Source organism: Gadus morhua, chromosome 4 (genome assembly GCF_902167405.1).
Source record: "Gadus morhua chromosome 4, gadMor3.0, whole genome shotgun sequence".
In the NCBI taxonomy this organism is placed as follows: Eukaryota; Metazoa; Chordata; class Actinopteri; order Gadiformes; family Gadidae; genus Gadus; species Gadus morhua.
The window spans coordinates 4,276,625-4,295,074 of NC_044051.1; the positions used below are offsets into that span (position 1 = coordinate 4,276,625).

The 18,450-nt window shown below is 47.2% G+C and overlaps 1 protein-coding gene across 1 annotated transcript; it reads right to left on the reverse strand.

The window, feature by feature from the left end:
* Positions 1–1,043: 1,043 nt before the first annotated feature.
* Positions 1,044–16,952, reverse strand: nup50 (nucleoporin 50). Its single transcript, XM_030355058.1, has 8 exons — positions 16,786–16,952; positions 15,554–15,632; positions 14,377–14,457; positions 11,676–11,856; positions 9,248–10,045; positions 8,675–8,759; positions 5,274–5,392; positions 1,044–2,577 (listed from the first exon to the last, which is right to left on the reverse strand). The coding sequence occupies exons 2-8, from the start codon at positions 15,620–15,622 to the stop codon at positions 2,378–2,380; spliced, it is 1,533 nt and encodes a 510-aa protein (XP_030210918.1). The 5' UTR covers positions 15,623–15,632; positions 16,786–16,952; the 3' UTR covers positions 1,044–2,377.
* Positions 16,953–18,450: the final 1,498 nt, after the last annotated feature.

Consider the following 18,450-nt stretch of genomic DNA (forward strand, 5'->3'; position numbering starts at 1 on the left):
TACTTTACTAAAAGAGACAATCGGTAGAACATGAGCATCTAATTATATTCTATACAAACCTATTGTTAGAATTTCTATGAAGACCAAATATGTCTTGCAAAAATACAACTTAAATGATTGTTTTATACGACCTTGTTTACATCAGCTTTATTTAGACTCGATCAGAGCAGAACAATGCCAAAGAAAAGATGCACCGCCACTCTTCACTTAAGAGAACAAATAATTAATCCTCCTAGTCTTGCTACCTTCTGACAAATTTATCAAATCTAAAAACTAGTCGCTCCATCTCACCAGATTTGCTCCTATTTTCTTCTGCAGTACAGAACTCATTTCGTTGTCTGACAACACAAATTATGGTTCTTCTACTTTGACATACCACTGCCCAAGATTAACATGCGAGCAACCACGCGTTTTATTTATGCGACTGAAATAGTAATGCAGCAATGAGTAATTTGGGCAAAATTAGCAATTTCTCACCTTGGCTAGACGAGTCTACTAAGCCGCGCTGGTACATTGCCAGCAGTAAGACACCAGGGAATCGTAATGGAGTCTCCCGTGTTAGTCCTGCAAAGATGGATAGAAAGATTTATCAAGACGATGGTAAAAGTTTGAAGGATGTGGGATTCAGGTTTCTGATAATCATTGTAATCCTGGGATATGAAGTTCATTTGCTCTCTACCTTGTTGGGGGCGTTAACAGCTATTCCCGTTTCATAATTCTTTACAGAGATCCCATTTTCAGATCTCACCAGTTTATATCGGAATTTCTTTGAAATAATTAGCATATTGTGGATGCTTTCATCCAACTTGTTTTATAGTAACTTCTGTTTATCATCCTTAGCGTGCATGTCTAACAAGTTAATTAAACTTTGTAATTCAGAGTGAACCGTGAGAAACCAAATATGTTCAATAAGATGCAGTGTTAACATTCCAAGACTAATCATCAAGGATCCTTATCGCCTATATTCATAGTTCAGCCGACTTTGGTGAACAATCCAACCGTTTTCTGAGGGTGGTTCAGCAGCCAAATGACAGTACACGTGATTGGTGTTTTTTTTCTTTTAATAAATGACTTACAAGCCAATGACAACATACCTCCCATACAAGGCCACCATCTTACGTCACATAAGGGACACTTGGAAAACAATGAAAAACAAAACAATCACCCCATGTTGAATAGAGACGCACGAAAACAACCAATCATAACGACGCGTCGCTCTTCATCATCATGTCCCTCATCACACACACACACACACACACGCGCACACGCACACACACACGGAGGTTACAAATGTTTCGCCTGTAGAATAAATAGCACACAGCCTCAACACTCTGGACCCCTGACGCACGGATCCAGCTATAATATACTCTAAAAACCTCCGTCTCCAGTTAACCGCTTGTGGGAGGAAGAATCAATTTCCTGCAATTTTCTTTAAAAAATTTGTAAAACCAAACCGACCGAGCATTGTTTAGAGATTACAGTTTCACCCCCCCCCCCCCCCCCCCCCCCCCTGCACCCTGTAACGCTGATTCAGACGCAAACACACTCACACACACACAAAATACAACCCAAACGGTCCTGAACACACTTTAGTCGTTAAAATTAAACGCTGGTTAAGACAACAAAAAAAAAAAAAGATCATGGCAAGTATAAAACATTGAAGTTCAAACATGCTCAGATTCCATCAACAGTCTACAAAAACGGAACCAAATAAAAAATAACTAACAAACGGTATCGTTTGAAAATAAAAAAGGGTTCGTCAGCCCGTGGTTCCTCGTTACAAATAAAAACAGCAGCATGGATGTGGAGACCAGACGGAATGCCAACGGGCAGCGGGAAGGATCCCACGTCCCGACGGGAGACGAGAACTAAAAACTAACGTAAATCCACTGCTTCACAGCAGGAGACGAGTGGGGACTCTGCTTTCACAGTCGAAGAATCGATTGGTTGTGAATAAGAAAACGTGAGGAGAGGAGGGAGGGAGTCATAGTGTTGGACCATTTGAGAGAGCTCTGCGTGTGTGTGTGTGTGTGTGTGTGTGTGTGCGTCTGTGGACGTCGAGATCAAAATAGGTAGTTTAAGTCACACTCGGCCCCTCATTCGACGGCGGCTCCGGGTTCCAGAGACGAGACACGAGACCCCGAGACCGAAGACCGGCAGCTCAATTCTGACCGGGTCCCTTTGAGCAAGCGATGACAAAAAGGAAGGGCCGACTTCGTGTGTTATGTGAGATTTGTCTGGGCTGTGACGGAGGTGGGTGGGGGTGGGTACCGAGAGGACGAAGATGGGGAGGAGGAGGAAGGGAGGGTGGAGGGGACGGGAAGGAGGAGGAGGAGGGGATGGAGGGAGCAAAGGGAAGGGGGGGGGGGGGGGCTCTTCAGGCCTTCTTCTCCTCCAGGATCTTGTAGAGGGCGTCGGCGTCCTCCGTGGTCTTGACGCGGATCAGCATGGGCATCGGCACGGCGGGGCTCTTGGGGTCCACCGGCGGGTTGGGCACGCACGCCAGCACCACGTTGTTCTTGCCCACGCGGGAGCTGGGCATGGAGGGGGCCAGCACGATGTTGAGCAGGATGTTGCCTGGGGAGGGGACGGACACACAGACACGACACCGTTATCAAGAGGGGACCAGAGCTGGGGATGTGGGATGCATGTCATCGTGAGGGTAAAGTCGGAATGGGAAACGCGTCGTCTCCGACCGACGTGCGTTCGGGCTAACAAGTCGGAACTACGAGAATAGGGAACGACAAGAATACAAATGTATTACAATTATTATATTTAAACATGAAGCTAGCAAGTCGGAAAAGCATGGATGCTCCAACTACAAGAATACAAATGTATTACAATTATAATATTTAATTATAAATTTATCAAGTTCAGGTATCGGCCCATATCAAGTCCAGGAATCGAAAAAAAAAATGGTATCGGAGCATCACTAATAGGGGCTAGGGTGTTTTGCTCAACGAGGGATGGACATTGGGATTCAAAACCAGAACCTCTAGGTATCCCTGGCCTTGGGTGAGGCCCAGTTGCAGTACCACTCAGTGGCCACTAGAGGGCCATCAGCGCCATGTAAAGACCCATTCCATGAAAAACGCATCAAAGCCTGCAAAAGGTTTCTGTGTCTCTGGTCCACCCATCCCCCCTCTCCTGGCCCAAACGACCACTACCCTCAGCCATCCTCCACTACAGCGAATAAAACTCCCTGCCTTTTTATTATCCAGTAAAACCTGCTTTATTGAACATTTTAATTCACTAAATATAAATGCCTCCGGTCAGGGAAACTAAATCCTCATGATGTCCCAGTGTTTGAAACATAGAAGAGGGATTTTTGACAAAGCAGTAAACACAAACACGGCCAAAATCGAAGTTGCGGACTTAATGACCCAATGTAAATCCAAGATCGACTCGTTGAGCTCGAGGAAGCCGCTCCTACGCTAGAGAAGCCTCTCCTACGACAAAGAAGCCTCTCCTACGACAAAGAAGCCTCTCCTACGAGTCTCCTACGACAAAGAAGCCTCTCCTACGAGTCTCCTACGACAAAGAAGCCTCTCCTACGAGTCTCCTACGCCAGAGAAGCCTCTCCTACGCCAGAGAAGCCTCTCCTACGAGTCTGCTACTCCAGAGAAGCCTCTCCTACGAGTCTCCTACGCCAGAGAAGCCTCTCCTACGAGTCTCCTACGCCAGAGAAGCCTCTCCTACGAGTTTCCTACGCTAGAGAAGCCTCTCCTACGAGTCTCCTACGCTAGAGAAGCCTCTCCTACGACAGAGAAGCCACTCCTACGAGTCTCCTACGCTAGAGAAGCCTCTCCTACGAGTCTCCTACGCCAGAGAAGCCTCTCCTACGAGTCTCCTACGCCAGAGAAGCCTCTCCTACGAGTCTCCTACGCTAGAGAAGCCTCTCCTACGAGTCTCCTACGCTAGAGAAGCCTCTGCTAAAGTGCGCTCGGAGAGTCGTTTAAGGAGCGACTGGCGGCGTGAGGATGATGTACGAGCAGCTGTTAATACATCTCAGCAGCAGCTCCCCTCCGGTTCAGCTCCTCAAGGCCCCACACACACACACACACACACACACACACACACACACACACACACACACACACACACACACACACACACACACACACACACACCCCTCTTTAGTCCTGGGGTAATTTATTAAGTCCTTGGGTAAAATACAGCAACAGACAAACAGATTTACGAAGGCATCAGTGTCAAAAATGTTGTCTGCTTCTTTTGTCTCGCCTTCCTTCTTGTCGTTTTGTAAATGACCTACCAGAGTGGACAAATTGATCGTCTAACTGGTGGTTTTAATATTTTACCCTGCATCTACAGCAAAATAGTAAAAACTCGATCAGCCCTAGGCAGGCGGGCTCTGATACGGTAACCAATGAGAACGTACACCAGACCACATAGCTTTTGTGTTGGCCAACCGGCAGGAGGCCAGAACACCACATGGCCAGACCGAAATAAGAGGGGTGCGGCCCACAAGCCATGCGAGGCTGCCCTGCTTGCTAAGAGGCCTGGGCACTGATTGGATCCAGCGGGTCTATTTGTGGCCTGTGGGTCCTACGACCTTCTTGGACCTCCGAACCGTCCAATCAGAGCCAAGCCCCCGATACGATTCAGTGCGTCAGCGAATCTGAACTTCCCTCCTCATTAAATTCCATCGGTACAGATCGTTTTAGATAAATTTACCAAAAACGAGTCCGGAAAAAATCATTGCCTCAGTATTGTCGGAATATGGAAATCAAACGCCTACAACCCAGTATAATATAACGAGCTACAGGTCGGCTAAGTTGTTTAAATACTCAATTATACCCCTCACTAAGAAACTAAAATCATGACCATTATTACACCACATTTAAGATCCTCACTTTCTTGCACTGTTATTCATATTGGATTTTTTTAGGCCATTATTATACAACACACAAACCAGTTCTTCCCAGTCTGATTCAAGGCCTTGTAACGCAAAGACGGACGGACATACAGGCTGACAGAAGGTCTATGCATTTACATTCAATGTTACCAGGACTACATTACATAACTAACATGCAACGTTCACATCACATCACTCACGTTAGGCTGCCTTGATTGTGACACACACACACAGGGACAGAGAGAGACACACAGAGACACACAGGGACAGAGAGAGACACACAGAGACAGACGTAGAGAGAGACAGACAGACAGAGACACAGGGACAGAGAGACACAGAGAGAGACACACAGAGACAGCGAGACAGACACACACAGAGGCCGAGAGAGGGAACTCACCCAGGTTTGTGTCTGCGCGGATCACCAGCTGTGTGCGCCCCTCGGCAGTGGGCTTCAGGTGCAGCGTGCCCACGCCCTTCTCCTTGAACTCGGCGTCCTTCTTGTAGAACAGCTTACACCTGCGGAGGGATCGCCGTTAGAACCGCCACAGACCTCCTCCTCAAACGCTGGAGCACCACCTGGTTATGTGCCCACAGGAGGCCGGAGGGTTCTCAAACTCGTGTGAGAGAGACGACCGTATGACGATGAAGACTTACCCTGCGTTCCACTACCCATACTACCAGACTATTTACTTAGTATGTCCCAATACATAGTATGGAACAGGCAGTATGCCAAAATTACCAGGATGTTGTACTAGAACCGGTTGCGTCTCGCAAGATTGCCATCCAGCCGGCTTTTTGCCATTCTGCCCCACAATCCTTTGCGCAGCAGAGTATATGTCATATCGACTGAGCCTGCGAAGGTTGATGGCAGGCACTACAGGTGTGGAATCAGTGGAATCACCTGTAGTATATGTCCCAATTGCATGCATACCGTGTGCAATGGTGCATACTTTGTAAGGGTAGCTGCAGTACGTAGGACAAGCAAATGGAAAAAGTATGTGATTTGGAACGCAGCCACAGCCTGCACCATCCTAGGATAGCTGCAACGCCTCAGCCATCTGGTAACTAGGTGATCCAGGTTAACAATACTCTTTACACAAAGGCATACTCGTAGGTAGGGGTGGGTATTGCCAAAGAAGTCACGATTCGATTCGTATCACGATTCACATGCCACGATGCGATTCTATCACGATGCATCGCGATACTTGAATTATTGCGATGCATTGCGAATTTTCACTGAACACTGTTAAAAAAAAATTAAGCCATTACCAGTGGCTGACTGGCTGTGTATGATCTGGATAGTGTGTTCAATTGACAACTCAAAGCAACTCAATTCATACATAGTTGTATTTATTGAAACGACTATTACTGGATACACTGACAAGAAGTGCTAAGGATCTATAAAACTTAAAATAACAAAATAAGGATAATCAGTGCCGTTTACATGGCCTCCGTGGTCCTTTAAACCAATAAAATGAAAACATTGAAACATTTCCCCTTATGGAAGTAGCTGCCATTATAACAACAATATAATTTCATAAACATAAGAGGACAAACTGATGCCACAAAAAGTGAACAGGCTTTATAAAACTATATAAAAAAAAAAATATATATATATATATTTTTTTAATTATTCATTATTTCAAAATAATAATCGATTCTTGGCGTCAACAATCGATGCAATAGATCGTGAAAATTAAAATCGCGATGCATCGTCATGACGATTATTTGGCACACCCCTACTCGTAGGACCCCTCTAACACACCTATTGTGAGTCTTACGTTTTTGCAATTAGAAATAGTACTTAGCAATTGTGTAGCGTCGTAGACCTAGCTATACGAGGAATTGGCTAAACCTAGCAATTTTTAGTGCCTGGCACTTGTCTCTATGAACATCCTTACTGTAGAATCAGAATCACTTTTACTACATTTTATTGTACAAGAACACTAGAGTATAATTTTTAAGCTTGGTTCCTCAACAGCCATGCACATCAACAGACAAGAGATAGATTGCCATTTCTCCTTCTTCTGACAAATGTACTTATTTTAAGTCACTTTGGATAAAGCGCCAAGCTCCCTGAATGTAAATGTAACACAGGTGTTTTTCATTACACTAATCCCTGATCTGCTCTGTTAACGCAGCGGGGCACGGGTCATAGACAGACCTAGTGAACTAACACACAGGGCCCTGGTATATGAGAGTGCTGAGAGCAGCACCTGGGTTTTTTCCCTATGAAGGCACCTCGGCATAAAGTGTCCATCCTCATCAGCACACCTGATTGGTCGCCAATGAGGCCCGGCCCATCGTCCAATCAAATCGGTCCTACCCGTTGGTCTGCTTGAGACCTTAGCCCTTGTTCTAGACACCCTTTAAGGCCTCAGTGAAAATACAAAATGGTATTCCTTCAGCGGCTTGTTCTGATCCGTCCCGTTTACGACTGATTGTTACATTTAGGAGTACTAAAGCCAATCCAAGAGGACTCTGCTGCTTCAGATAGCATGATCCCAGTAGACAGCACACAGTGACCCCATCCGTATACAGGATCCCATCATACCGCTGCAGTCCGTGGACTAGAACACAACGAGAAGCTTCGCTAACACTTTATAATAAGGTGCCATAATAAATAGCAAACTAGTCATAAACCTAACCCTTTGTTAATATTTGTTAATCGTTACTAAAATATCTATTTCGCACAAGTTAATAGTTTTTTTTCATTATTAATTAAATATTAGTTGTTTGCATAACACTAACCCTAGCACACGGCCCTAACCCTAAAACACGACCCTAACCCTAACACACGGCCCTAACCCTAACACACGGCCGTAACCCTAACACACGGCCGTAACCCTAACACACGGCCGTAACCCTAACACACGGCCCTAACCCTAACCCTAGCACACGGCCCTAACCCTAACACACGGCCCTAACCCTAACACACGGCCCTAACCCTAACACATGGCCCTAACCCTAACACACGGCCCTAACCCTAACCATAACACACAGCCCTAACCCTAACCATAACACACAGCCGTAACCCTAGCACACGACCCTAACCCTAACACACGGCCCTAACGCTAACCCTAGCACACGGCCTTAACCATAACACACGGCCCTAACCCTAACACACGGCCCTAACCCTATCACACAGCCCTAACCCTATCACACAGCCCTAACCCTATCACACAGCCCTAACCATAACACACGGCCCTAACCATAACACACGGCCCTAACCCTAACCCTAGCACACGGCACTAACCATAACACACGGCCCTAACCATATCACACAGCCCTAACCATAACACACGGCCCTAACCCTATCACACAGCCCTAACCCTATCACACAGCCCTAACCCTATCACACAGCCCTAACCCTATCGCACAGCCCTAACCCTATCACACAGCCCTAACCCTAGCATACGGCCCTAACCATAACACACGGCCCTAACCCTAACACACGTCCCTAACCCTAACACACGTCCCTAACCCTAACACACGTCCCTAACCCTAACCATATCACGACCATAACCCTAAGCAGCGACCCTCTGTGGTCAGTCAAAAAAAACTATTAACTTGTTCCAAATAGATATTTTAGTAACAATTAACAAAGGGTTAGGTTATGACTATTTTTTTATTTTTTATGGCACCTTATTCTAAAGTGTTAGCGAAGCTTCTTCTGTACGGCTCCATCTCACCAACTACGTGACCCAACACTACCTTAAATCACAAGCTCAACGTCACGTTTTCACCACAGTACAGCATCCCATACACACAGACCCATTGTTGACAGGAGATGCCTACCTCTGGGAGTAGAAGGCATCCTTCTCCTTGATCTCCCGGACCTCCACTTTGGGGGGCTCGTCGGAATCCTCCTCTCCGTTCTCATCTGCAGGAGACAAACAGCAGCCTCTTATACGTCTGCCCCGACCCAGCGCTGCCTCACACTCGGCGGTGAACTCAGTGATCAATCGCCTGAGAGAGGCCGTTGTGACAGACACACGGCGTGTTAAACGTCCTGCTAATAACGCTTACGTCAGGACCGAGTATTCACTCAATAGTTGACCCAAATTAAGCCCAGATTGTTATGCTTTGAATTCACATTTCTATAGGATCCATCAGTGGGATTTACAATTCAAACCGGGTACATTTAATCCTTTTAAACTGATAGAGGCTCCCCCTTCGTTTATAAAAACATCCTCAAACCCAGAGATCCCATACATAGAGCTGCATCAGCTCTCGCTCTGTGCTGTGCTCTCCCCTTCTAACGATCCCCCCCCCCCCCCCCCCACCCCAACACAACCACAGCCTGAGTGGGGTGAACCCAGTCCAGGGAGCACGCTGCCACCGCCACTTCCACTGCCACCGCCGCCGTACCTGTGGTGGAGGGCTGGGCCGCCTCTGCCTTCGCCCCGCCGAACGAGAAGGGTAGAGCCGACGCGGCGGCGGTGGCGCCCCCGAACAGGGAGCTCTGGCCCGGGGCGGAGGAGAAGGAGAAGCTGGGGGGGGCGCCGGTGCCGCCGCCGCCCGACGCCAACGGCCCCAGGGCCGCGCTGTCCAGCTTCTGGCCGAAGTTAAACGTCACGCCGGCGGGGACGGGCGCCGCGCCGGCCGGGCTGCTGCCCTTGTCGGCGGCGCCGTCCCGGCCGAAGGAGAACAAAGACACCGGCGTCTTCAGCGGGGCGCCCGCCGCGGGCGAGGAGAAGGAGGGCAACGCCGCCGCCGCCGCTGACGAGGAGGAGGAGGAGGAGGAAGGAGAAGCGTCGGCGGAAGAAGAAGAAGAGGAAGAGGAAGAGGAGGCTGGCAGTGCCCCCCCCGCCTGCTTCTCTCCCCCTGGCGCGTTGCCATGGGAACCCCCGTCGGTGGCGGCCGCCGCTGTGGCGCCGTACTTCCTCTCGATGCTGGCGAGGTGCTGCTCGTAGTCCCTGAAGATGGGGTTGAGGTCGCACAGCGGGTTGCCGTTGACGTGCTTGACGATCCAGTCGCGCACCGAGCAGTTGAGCGCCGTGAGCTGCCGGCTGTACTCCTTGTTGTTACCGACGGCGCCGCTGCCGCCGCCGCTAATGCCGCTGCCGAGAGCGCCGGGGCTCTGAGTGGAGCTGGGGGCGGAGCCATTGGTGGTGACGTCGCCGGCCGTGGTGGAGGAGGAGGAGGCGGGGCCGTTGAATGTTAAACCTGAGAGGGAACAGAGGGGAGGGGAGGTGGGAGGAGGAGAGGGAGATTCAAGGGAGAACGTTAGCCAGGCAGCGTTCCTGTCGACCAGATATACCCCCGGGGGGGGGGGGGAGAGAGAGAGAGAGGGAGAGAGAGAGCGGTGCACATTTCAGGGGACTGGGGGAGGGGTTTGCTTAAAAGGGGTCTGCATCCGAAAGAAAGAAAAAAAAAGACAACCCACCCCCGCAACCTCCTCCCTCACACACACACACACACACACACACACACACACACACACACACACACACACACACACACACACACACACACACACACACACACACACACACACACACACACACACACACACACACACACACACACACCGAGGAGGAGATCCCGGCTGGAAGTGCTGCTGCAGCTCCTCTCCACGTGCCCCCCGGCTACAATGTCATGAAATGGCACCACACACACACACACACACACACACACACACACACACACACACACACACACACACACACACACACACACACACACACACACACACACACACACACACACACACACACACACACACACACCTCAACTCGATTACATATCTTCACTGGGCGGCGAGTGCGCAGACAAAAGGTTACTCAATGATACGCCTTCCATCCCCCCCACCGTCCCTCCATGGCCGGGCGGAGATAGTGATGAATTACCTTCAACGTGACGGGACTAGTACAGCAAGGACATGCAGTGTGTCCGGATTTGCCAAAATTATATTATTTTTCCCCTCAGGGCGTAATACTTTTGTTGTCCCAACAATGGCTTTTTTTGTGTGTATTTTTAATGCTTATTGTACTAATATGCACTGCCAGTATGGATAGAACTCTGGTCTAAATACAGGTGCTATCTTAGGACGCGCATCAATTATTCAAATGCATTTCCTGTATAAGAAAAAAACACAAGTCAACACACTGAATAGCACATGAACCGATTTAAGATCCAAATATATACCCCCTGCATCCTTAACTCCTCATCAGAAATGTGCCCTGGCCCTGCAACATTTGACAGAACGCAAGAAACAGCACACAGGGAGAGCGAGCGCTCACACCCACGCAGCTCAAACACTGGAGCAGGGCATTAACAAAGGCAGCGTTAGGCAATCAACTCCCACTGGAGGTGCCACCACCCGTGTGAGGAAAGCAGGCACTCACAGCCTCGCAACACGCCTCCACCCAAAGTGCCCGCCGAACGGCGGACGTTATTTGAACAATTATGTTGTTGTGCAGATTAACTGGTGAATACTTGATACAATGCAAAGCAATTGGTTGGGTGGGACACACACACACACACACACACACACACACACACACACACACACACACACACACACACACACACACACACACACACACACACACACACACACACACACACACACACACACACACACACACACACACACACACACTACTGTGCAACAGTTTCAATACAAAGGCGCTAAAGTAAAGTACTATAGAGTTAGAGTAAAATAAGATAACATAAAATAAAAGACTAACATAAAATAAGTCAAACAATTAACTAAATGCAACAAAGGTAAGCACATACAGGTAACATAGTAGAAAAGGTCAACCATTAAGAAAAGAAAGCGCTACAAACTCACCGGGGGCGGTGGTGGACGAGAAGCCCCCGAACGGAGTGCTGCCATTGGACAGCCCCGCCAGCCCCTTGAAGCCGCCGCCGTTCCCGAAGCCGGAGAACCCGGTGGTGGGGGCGGCGGCGCTGGACGTCGATGACGTCAGGGAGAAGCCCTTAAAGCCCTTGAAGGCACCGGGGTTCTCACTCTGAAACAGGGAGAACACGCACATCAGGATGTGAATTCTTTACCAAATTTTATTTTATACTTAGGCCTAATCCCATTTCTACCCCTTACCCTTACCCCTCCCCCTTGTTTTGAAGGGGGAAAAGAAATGGGATTGGGCCTAAGGCCCAATCCCATTTCTACCCCTTACGCCTTCCCCTTACCCATTCTCCTTACCCCTTCAAAACAAGGGTAAGGGGTAAGGGGTTGAAATGGGATTGGTCCTTGCTGCACCGCAGCTCAGAGACATACGACATTTCAGTTCTTCTATTTGTCTTGTACATTTGTTGTAATTGACAATAAAGCTGACTTTGACTTTTGGTCTGACTCTCAAAAAAGAGGATTTAAATCTCAGGAGAACCAAGTGGAAATTATTGTCTTTTTTTCCGAGCCTTGGTCTTAGAGAAAGGAATATTCCACTGCACCCAAAATATTCATTTCCATCGCCATACTATAATATGAGTTTATGTTTCGATGCTGCTGAAAAATAAATCAGAACTTTAGATAATTTAAGTTGGATCCTCTGGTGTTGACCGAACAAAAAGGATTGATCATGAAAAATAACAGGCATATAAAAAATGAACTTGGTCTCATTAACATTAGTAATAAAATGGAGGCTAGCTAGTTTGCTACAGAATGATGAGCTCATCTCATACCAAGTAAATAATCAAACCTATGAAATACATTATTAAGATCTAGGGCAGATAGTGTAGTAGTTAGGGTCAAACTGCACTGGGTTGGATTCTCAGACTACCTTTATGCAACCTTAAGCAAGACACTAACCACTATCTTCCCATTATTAGTTGCATCTGAATTCGGTGGGGAGGATAAAATAATCTGCTTATGAATCAATTGCAGGTAAGAAAACAAATTGTCCACTCATCAACCTTTTATGCAGTCTCTAGAATCTTTAGAGAAGTTGAGGGACGTGCTTCTGAGTTTAAAGCACCATCAGACCAGATTAATTTGCCTGATTCATTCAGATCGATTAATTCTAGTCCTGAATTCCAGACTTCTTTGTTGTCAATGTCCACCTTAAATCATCTTGTTCTTGATTGTATATGCATTCACTTTTAGATTATAAGTAGGCTCAGTACTTTGACATGTTATATGGTGTGTTCTTTAATTTTATTTCTCCTTCATTTTGTGGATAGACGACACTTGTATTGAGATGTAGTAGGTATCGTGTGGGATGGTGGGAGAGCCATTATTCGTACGTCCTTCTTGAAGTTAACATGTAGATTGTTTTATTTTGTTTAAAGGTCTGTTAACTTCTATGTTTCGTGCCCGAGGTCCCCCTTGAGAACTAGATTCTGTATCTCAAGGGGATTAACCTTAATATATTGGTATACTAGCATACTCTCATCTCATCTCATTTTCCTCCACTTATCCGGGGTCGGGTCGCGGGGGGAGCAGCTCAAGCAGGGGGCCCCAGACTTCCCTTTCCCGGGCCACATTGACCAGCTCTGACGGGGGGATCCCGAGGCGTTCCCAGGCCAGTGTTGAGATATAATCTCTCCACCTAGTCCTTGGTCTTCCCCGAGGTCTCCTCCCCACTGGACGTGCCTGAAACACCTCCCAAGGAAGGCGCACAGTGGGCATCCTTGCCAGATGCCCGAACCACCTCAGCTGACTCCTTTGTAAGTAAAGGAGCAGCGGCTCTTATCCGAGTTCCTCACGGATGGCTGAGCTTCTCACCCTACTAGTAGGGGTGCAACGGATCAAAAAACTCACGGTTCGGATCGTTCCTCGGATCAGAGTCACGGATCGGATCATTTTTCGGATCAGCAAAGAAAAAAAAAAAAATAGCGTTTGTGATTGCTTTAGCCCGGTCTGATTGTGGAGGAAGGGGCTGCTTAAATGCCGCGGTGATGAGCGGTTGTTGAGCCGCTTTCGGTTTCCCTCCTGTCAGTGAAACACCGGGGTGATGTCGCTGTAAATGCGTGGCCATGCTCTATGTGTTTTTCTTTATGTTAGCAATCGCTATGTCAGCTACGTGTTACGTCTGTGTGGTAACCTAGGCGACAGGTTTGTGTGGCAGCGCGAGTATATGGAAACAGACGTAGCACTGGAGGCAGCAGTTATCGCGTTACAGTAGTCACCGAAGTCTAGCCTACTTTTATTTTCCATGCCCACTGTTCTTCATGTTGTACGCTGAGGACAATAAATCACAACGAGCCATAGGACTGTTTGCTTATTGAAAAGGGAACTGTTGCAGACTTTTACCCAGAGCGTGTTAGCTCTGTCCCTGGAACTAGCAGGAATGGTTACGGCTGTGTGTGGACTGAACATGCGCACAAATTTTTTTTTTCTTCATAAATCAATCCGCGGATCATGCGTGTGCCGAACCGAAATAGATGATCCGAACGGATCACGGATCAATGATGATCCGTTGCACCCCTACCTACTAGCATACTATACTATGTTATAGTATACTACTATACTAGGGGATATCCCCTTGAGGTGACATGTGACATGTGAGCGAAGGATTCTGGGACGTTACCTCTCCAATATTCCTACGCTTGGCCTTCTTGATCGGTCGGTTCTTCAGCACATCAACACTGGCAATGGAAAAGGTCCCTGCCTGTCGGACACACAACACGAGAAATTAGCACTAGCATTAGCACAATGGTTAGCAGCACAGTCGCGCCTCACAGCAAGAAGTTCTTTGGTTTCGAACCCCCAGAGACAGACGTTTGTGTGTTATCCCCGTTTTCGAGTTGGTTACTTCCCGGGTGCTCTGGTTTCACCCCACACCATGCATGTTGAGTTAATAGTCCTGCCGCTGCCCTTGACCAAGTCACCAGTCATAGGGCTAGGGTTAGACCCTGCTCCTAGTGGTGATGGTATAATACTGATAGTGATGGTAAAATGCTCCTAGTGCTTCAGCTAGTGATGGATAAGTGCTGCTAGTAATGTTTAAATGCTCCTAGGGTTGTTACTGATAGTTAAATGCTCGTAACGATGCCGGTGATGGTTAAATGCTTGTAGTGTTGCAGGTAATAATAAACAGTATTCTTCAACCATTCATACTCATTGTATGGCTTTCTTATTGCACTTATAAACAACATAATATCGGGATATTACAATTTGGAAGAAATTCATTCCCAACAACCCATTATCAATTTGCATCTAAAAAGTATTACGCCAATGCGATTCAATTAGTAGCTGCTTGTGGTGTTGTTAATGTGCTGTGAGGCGCAGTGCAGCATCCTGGGTAACCATGGGTAACCGGGTGTGGGGATAAGTTAGAAGCTAGCTGAAAAATAGAAACAGACACCTAACAACTTTTTACTCCACTTACAACTTGGACACCAAAGGATTTTAGATGGGGCAATGAGACATTGCAGATTTAGCCATCACCAGAATATAACTATTCATTGATGTATTTAGATGCAGGCTAAACATGTACATGAGACTGGTAGTCTACACCTCTTTATCTGCAATCTAAATACTTTGGTAACCAAGAATTTAATAAAAATCAATATGCATAAACCGTTAATACATGGAGTCCACTGTCATTTTCCTCAAGATGTGGATAGCATCACTAATGTTACTTAAAACTGTCAACAAATACTACAAGTACACTTGTAATATGAAAGTTTCAGTGTTTGTATTGAATGTAAACCAAGCAAGGAAATAATTTTCACCGCTTTATCATTGGGTTAGGGTTCACTCACCTCCTCTCCTTCTTCTTCCTGATCCCAGTTCCTGTCGGTCAACTCCTTATCAGCGATTCGTTTGGCCATCACTGCTGGTCTGTAGAACAAGGTGAGGCACGCAGTTAACTTTCCAATTCAAAATAACAGTTCACATTGGACGACTACTGCAATGGCTGGAAAATCGCTAGACAACTTATGACGTGACAGTATCAGACAGTTAGGAGATTAAGAGGTACCTAGCCATAAAACATACGATTATCAGGTTGGCTACACAATGATCAGCAGATCACACGTGTAAATGAAAGAAACCTTTGAAATGCATTATTAAGATCTAGGGAAGATATTATAGTAGTAAGGGTAAAACTGAACTGGGTTGGATTCACAGTCTACCTGAAGGCATCCTTAAGGAAGAGGAATTGACACTTCATTGATATCGATGCTATTACCTATCCACATCATATGATAATTAAAGTATCCACTTGGAGAGGATTGGACGTAAGTTAAGTCGATGTATAACTCGATGTTATACATCAAAGTCTATGTCTAACTGATGTCACAGTGCAGGAGACCGTCCTTATCTACCAAATTCAGTCACAGCAGAACCCATAATAATGTAGTTCATGGTATTTACTTATGAGTGAACAAATGTGTGTTGCATGAAGCTCCACAGTATACGCCTCCCTACACATGTCCCTCATGGCGAGGCCAAACTCAACACCAGGTTCACGTTGCCGGTGTCCTGCTACAATATCGATTCTGCGCGTGCGCACGCATGCGCACCAGTCACAACCTCGGACTCTCGTTAGGCTACTTCTACCGTTCTCTCCCTCATTAAAGATCTCCTCTTTTAAATAACAACATGACACGCTGTAGAAGCGTTCGTGCGTCTAATTATCCCACGTAAGTGTATATTTTCAAGAACTTGAATGATGCCATAGATCGTCAAAACGCCGGAGAGCGACGCGTTGCTAACCCGCTAGCCCCGGGTTAGCAACCGGGTAACCATCACACACCAACACGCCGAGGAGGTCCACTACGGAGCGGTATACTGCGGTCACATAGTCGGGACAGGGCATCGACACTATCCGCTTTACCTCACCGGCGTGTATAGATAACGTGGTTTTCGTGAACTGAAGTGATACTTTGTGAAAGGCCAAAAACTTGGCCCACTCAACACAGACTCCGCTAACATTTTAAAGCTATCGTGCGTTATTGTTTTTGGATTGAAAGAAAGTAAAAAAAAAACATACCCTTTCAGGAAGTTAAAATTCCTGTTATTATATCTTAAATGTGAGGCAGGTCCAGACACTCCCCTGACGGAAACTGTGACGACGTTGTTTCAAACTAAAATTTTAAACAAGCCTCTGTCACGCCGCCATTTTACAGAACGGGATATCCGCGATTTACGCGCTCCACCTTTTTGGTCATGCGCACTGCGTACGACATGCATGGGCCATGGGACATGTAGTCAATCATATAGGACGTTTTATAAGGCCATATTTGTACTTTAAATAATAAGAAGATGCGCGTGTGTTAAAGAAATACACATAGTAACTTTTCAAAATGTGCTTGTGGTTTTCCACCACAATTTAGAGAATACGTGTCTCTCTCTCTCTCTCTCTCTCTCTCTCTCTCTCTCTCTCTCTCTCTCTCTCTCTCTCTCTCTCTCTCTCTCTCTCTCTCTCTCAGTCACCCTTTTTGCTCTCTGATCTATCTATCCATATATATATTTCACTTGGATAAGTTAAATATGTTTGTTGAACTTATAACGGGAAAAATAATTTCAAGAAAACAAGGTCAATGGCTTGAATCAATACACCTCAGGATTTCAGATGCAGGTCACTGTAAACAGTCACCTTATATGCATGCATTCAATGGCCCTTTGATCGAACCTGTCGGTGGTCCTCGCAGGGACCCCCTACAGTACAAAGACACTCCCTTTAGCTATAGTCAATTTGAGATAAGCCAGCATGCCAATCCATTACAGCCCTTACTGGATTTCAGTCGCCACTGGGCCTCAGAGCTTGTTATAAATGGGGATGCACACAAGAGCTCTGGGGAGTGTGGGTAAAAAGGGAGCAGATGGCTGTTCTCCAAACTCGCAGGATCCTCAAGACCGCCTTGCCAAACAGGAACAGGTGCGGGAGAAAGTGGGAAGAGAGCTAGGGGCCCTCGCGCTCGCGAGCATCAGACCCCTGACCAGCTGGCCAGGGAAAAATGGAAAAACTCTTGGCATCGGAAAAGAGGGAAACCTGTATCATGCATGTAGGAAGGAACCCGCCATGCAAAACACTTAACAGGCCTACCGAATGTAGGTACACAAGAATACAAAAAAAGATAGGTTCTTCAAAGGGGTTCTTCTTAAGCATTCTAGAGTCGTACCACACACATTACCCATATTAAGCGCAGTGCCGTTTCACTAAAGCGCTACGTTTTTCGTCTCGTCTTTTTTTTTTACACTGCTCGCATTTTGGCACAACAAGACTACGAATCCCAGGGTGCCGCTGGACAAAAGAAGGTCTGGCCCGGCCCGCTGAGCTGAGAGAATTACAGTGGGTCAGGGCTAAGATGGAGGGGAGAAGGGGGGGGGGGGGGGGGCCCAACCACTCTCTACAGGAGCCGGGGCCTCTCCGTTGGTTCACTCTGTGAAGTCTGCTCGTCAGCCAATGGGAGGAGGGGGCTGCTTTGGCCTGGGCTGTTCTCAGCAGGGTCGGGCGGAGAATCACACTTCAAGGTTGTAGGGAGAATCAAAGCTTGTGTATTCCGTGTGAGCGTTGATGAAGTATTGATCAAGGGTCCGTGGAGAGGCGATGTTGGACGTCGGTGATCACTGCAAACGGTGCACCTGCTCAGCCTGCTGCATCCTATTGGCCCGTGTGTAGCAAGGAGTGGAATCACGGTTATAGTGCTTATTG

Coding starts and splice junctions, on each gene's coding strand:
- nup50 (XM_030355058.1), bottom strand. CDS start 15,622: ATGGCCAAACGAATCGCTGATAAGGAGTTGACCGACAGGAACTGGGAT. Junction 11,857..14,376: donor AGCGTAGGAATATTGGAGAG/GTAACGTCCCAG, acceptor TCCCTGTTTCAG/AGTGAGAACCCCGGTGCCTT. Junction 10,046..11,675: donor CTCGTCCACCACCGCCCCCG/GTGAGTTTGTAG, acceptor GTTCCCTCTCAG/GTTTAACATTCAACGGCCCC.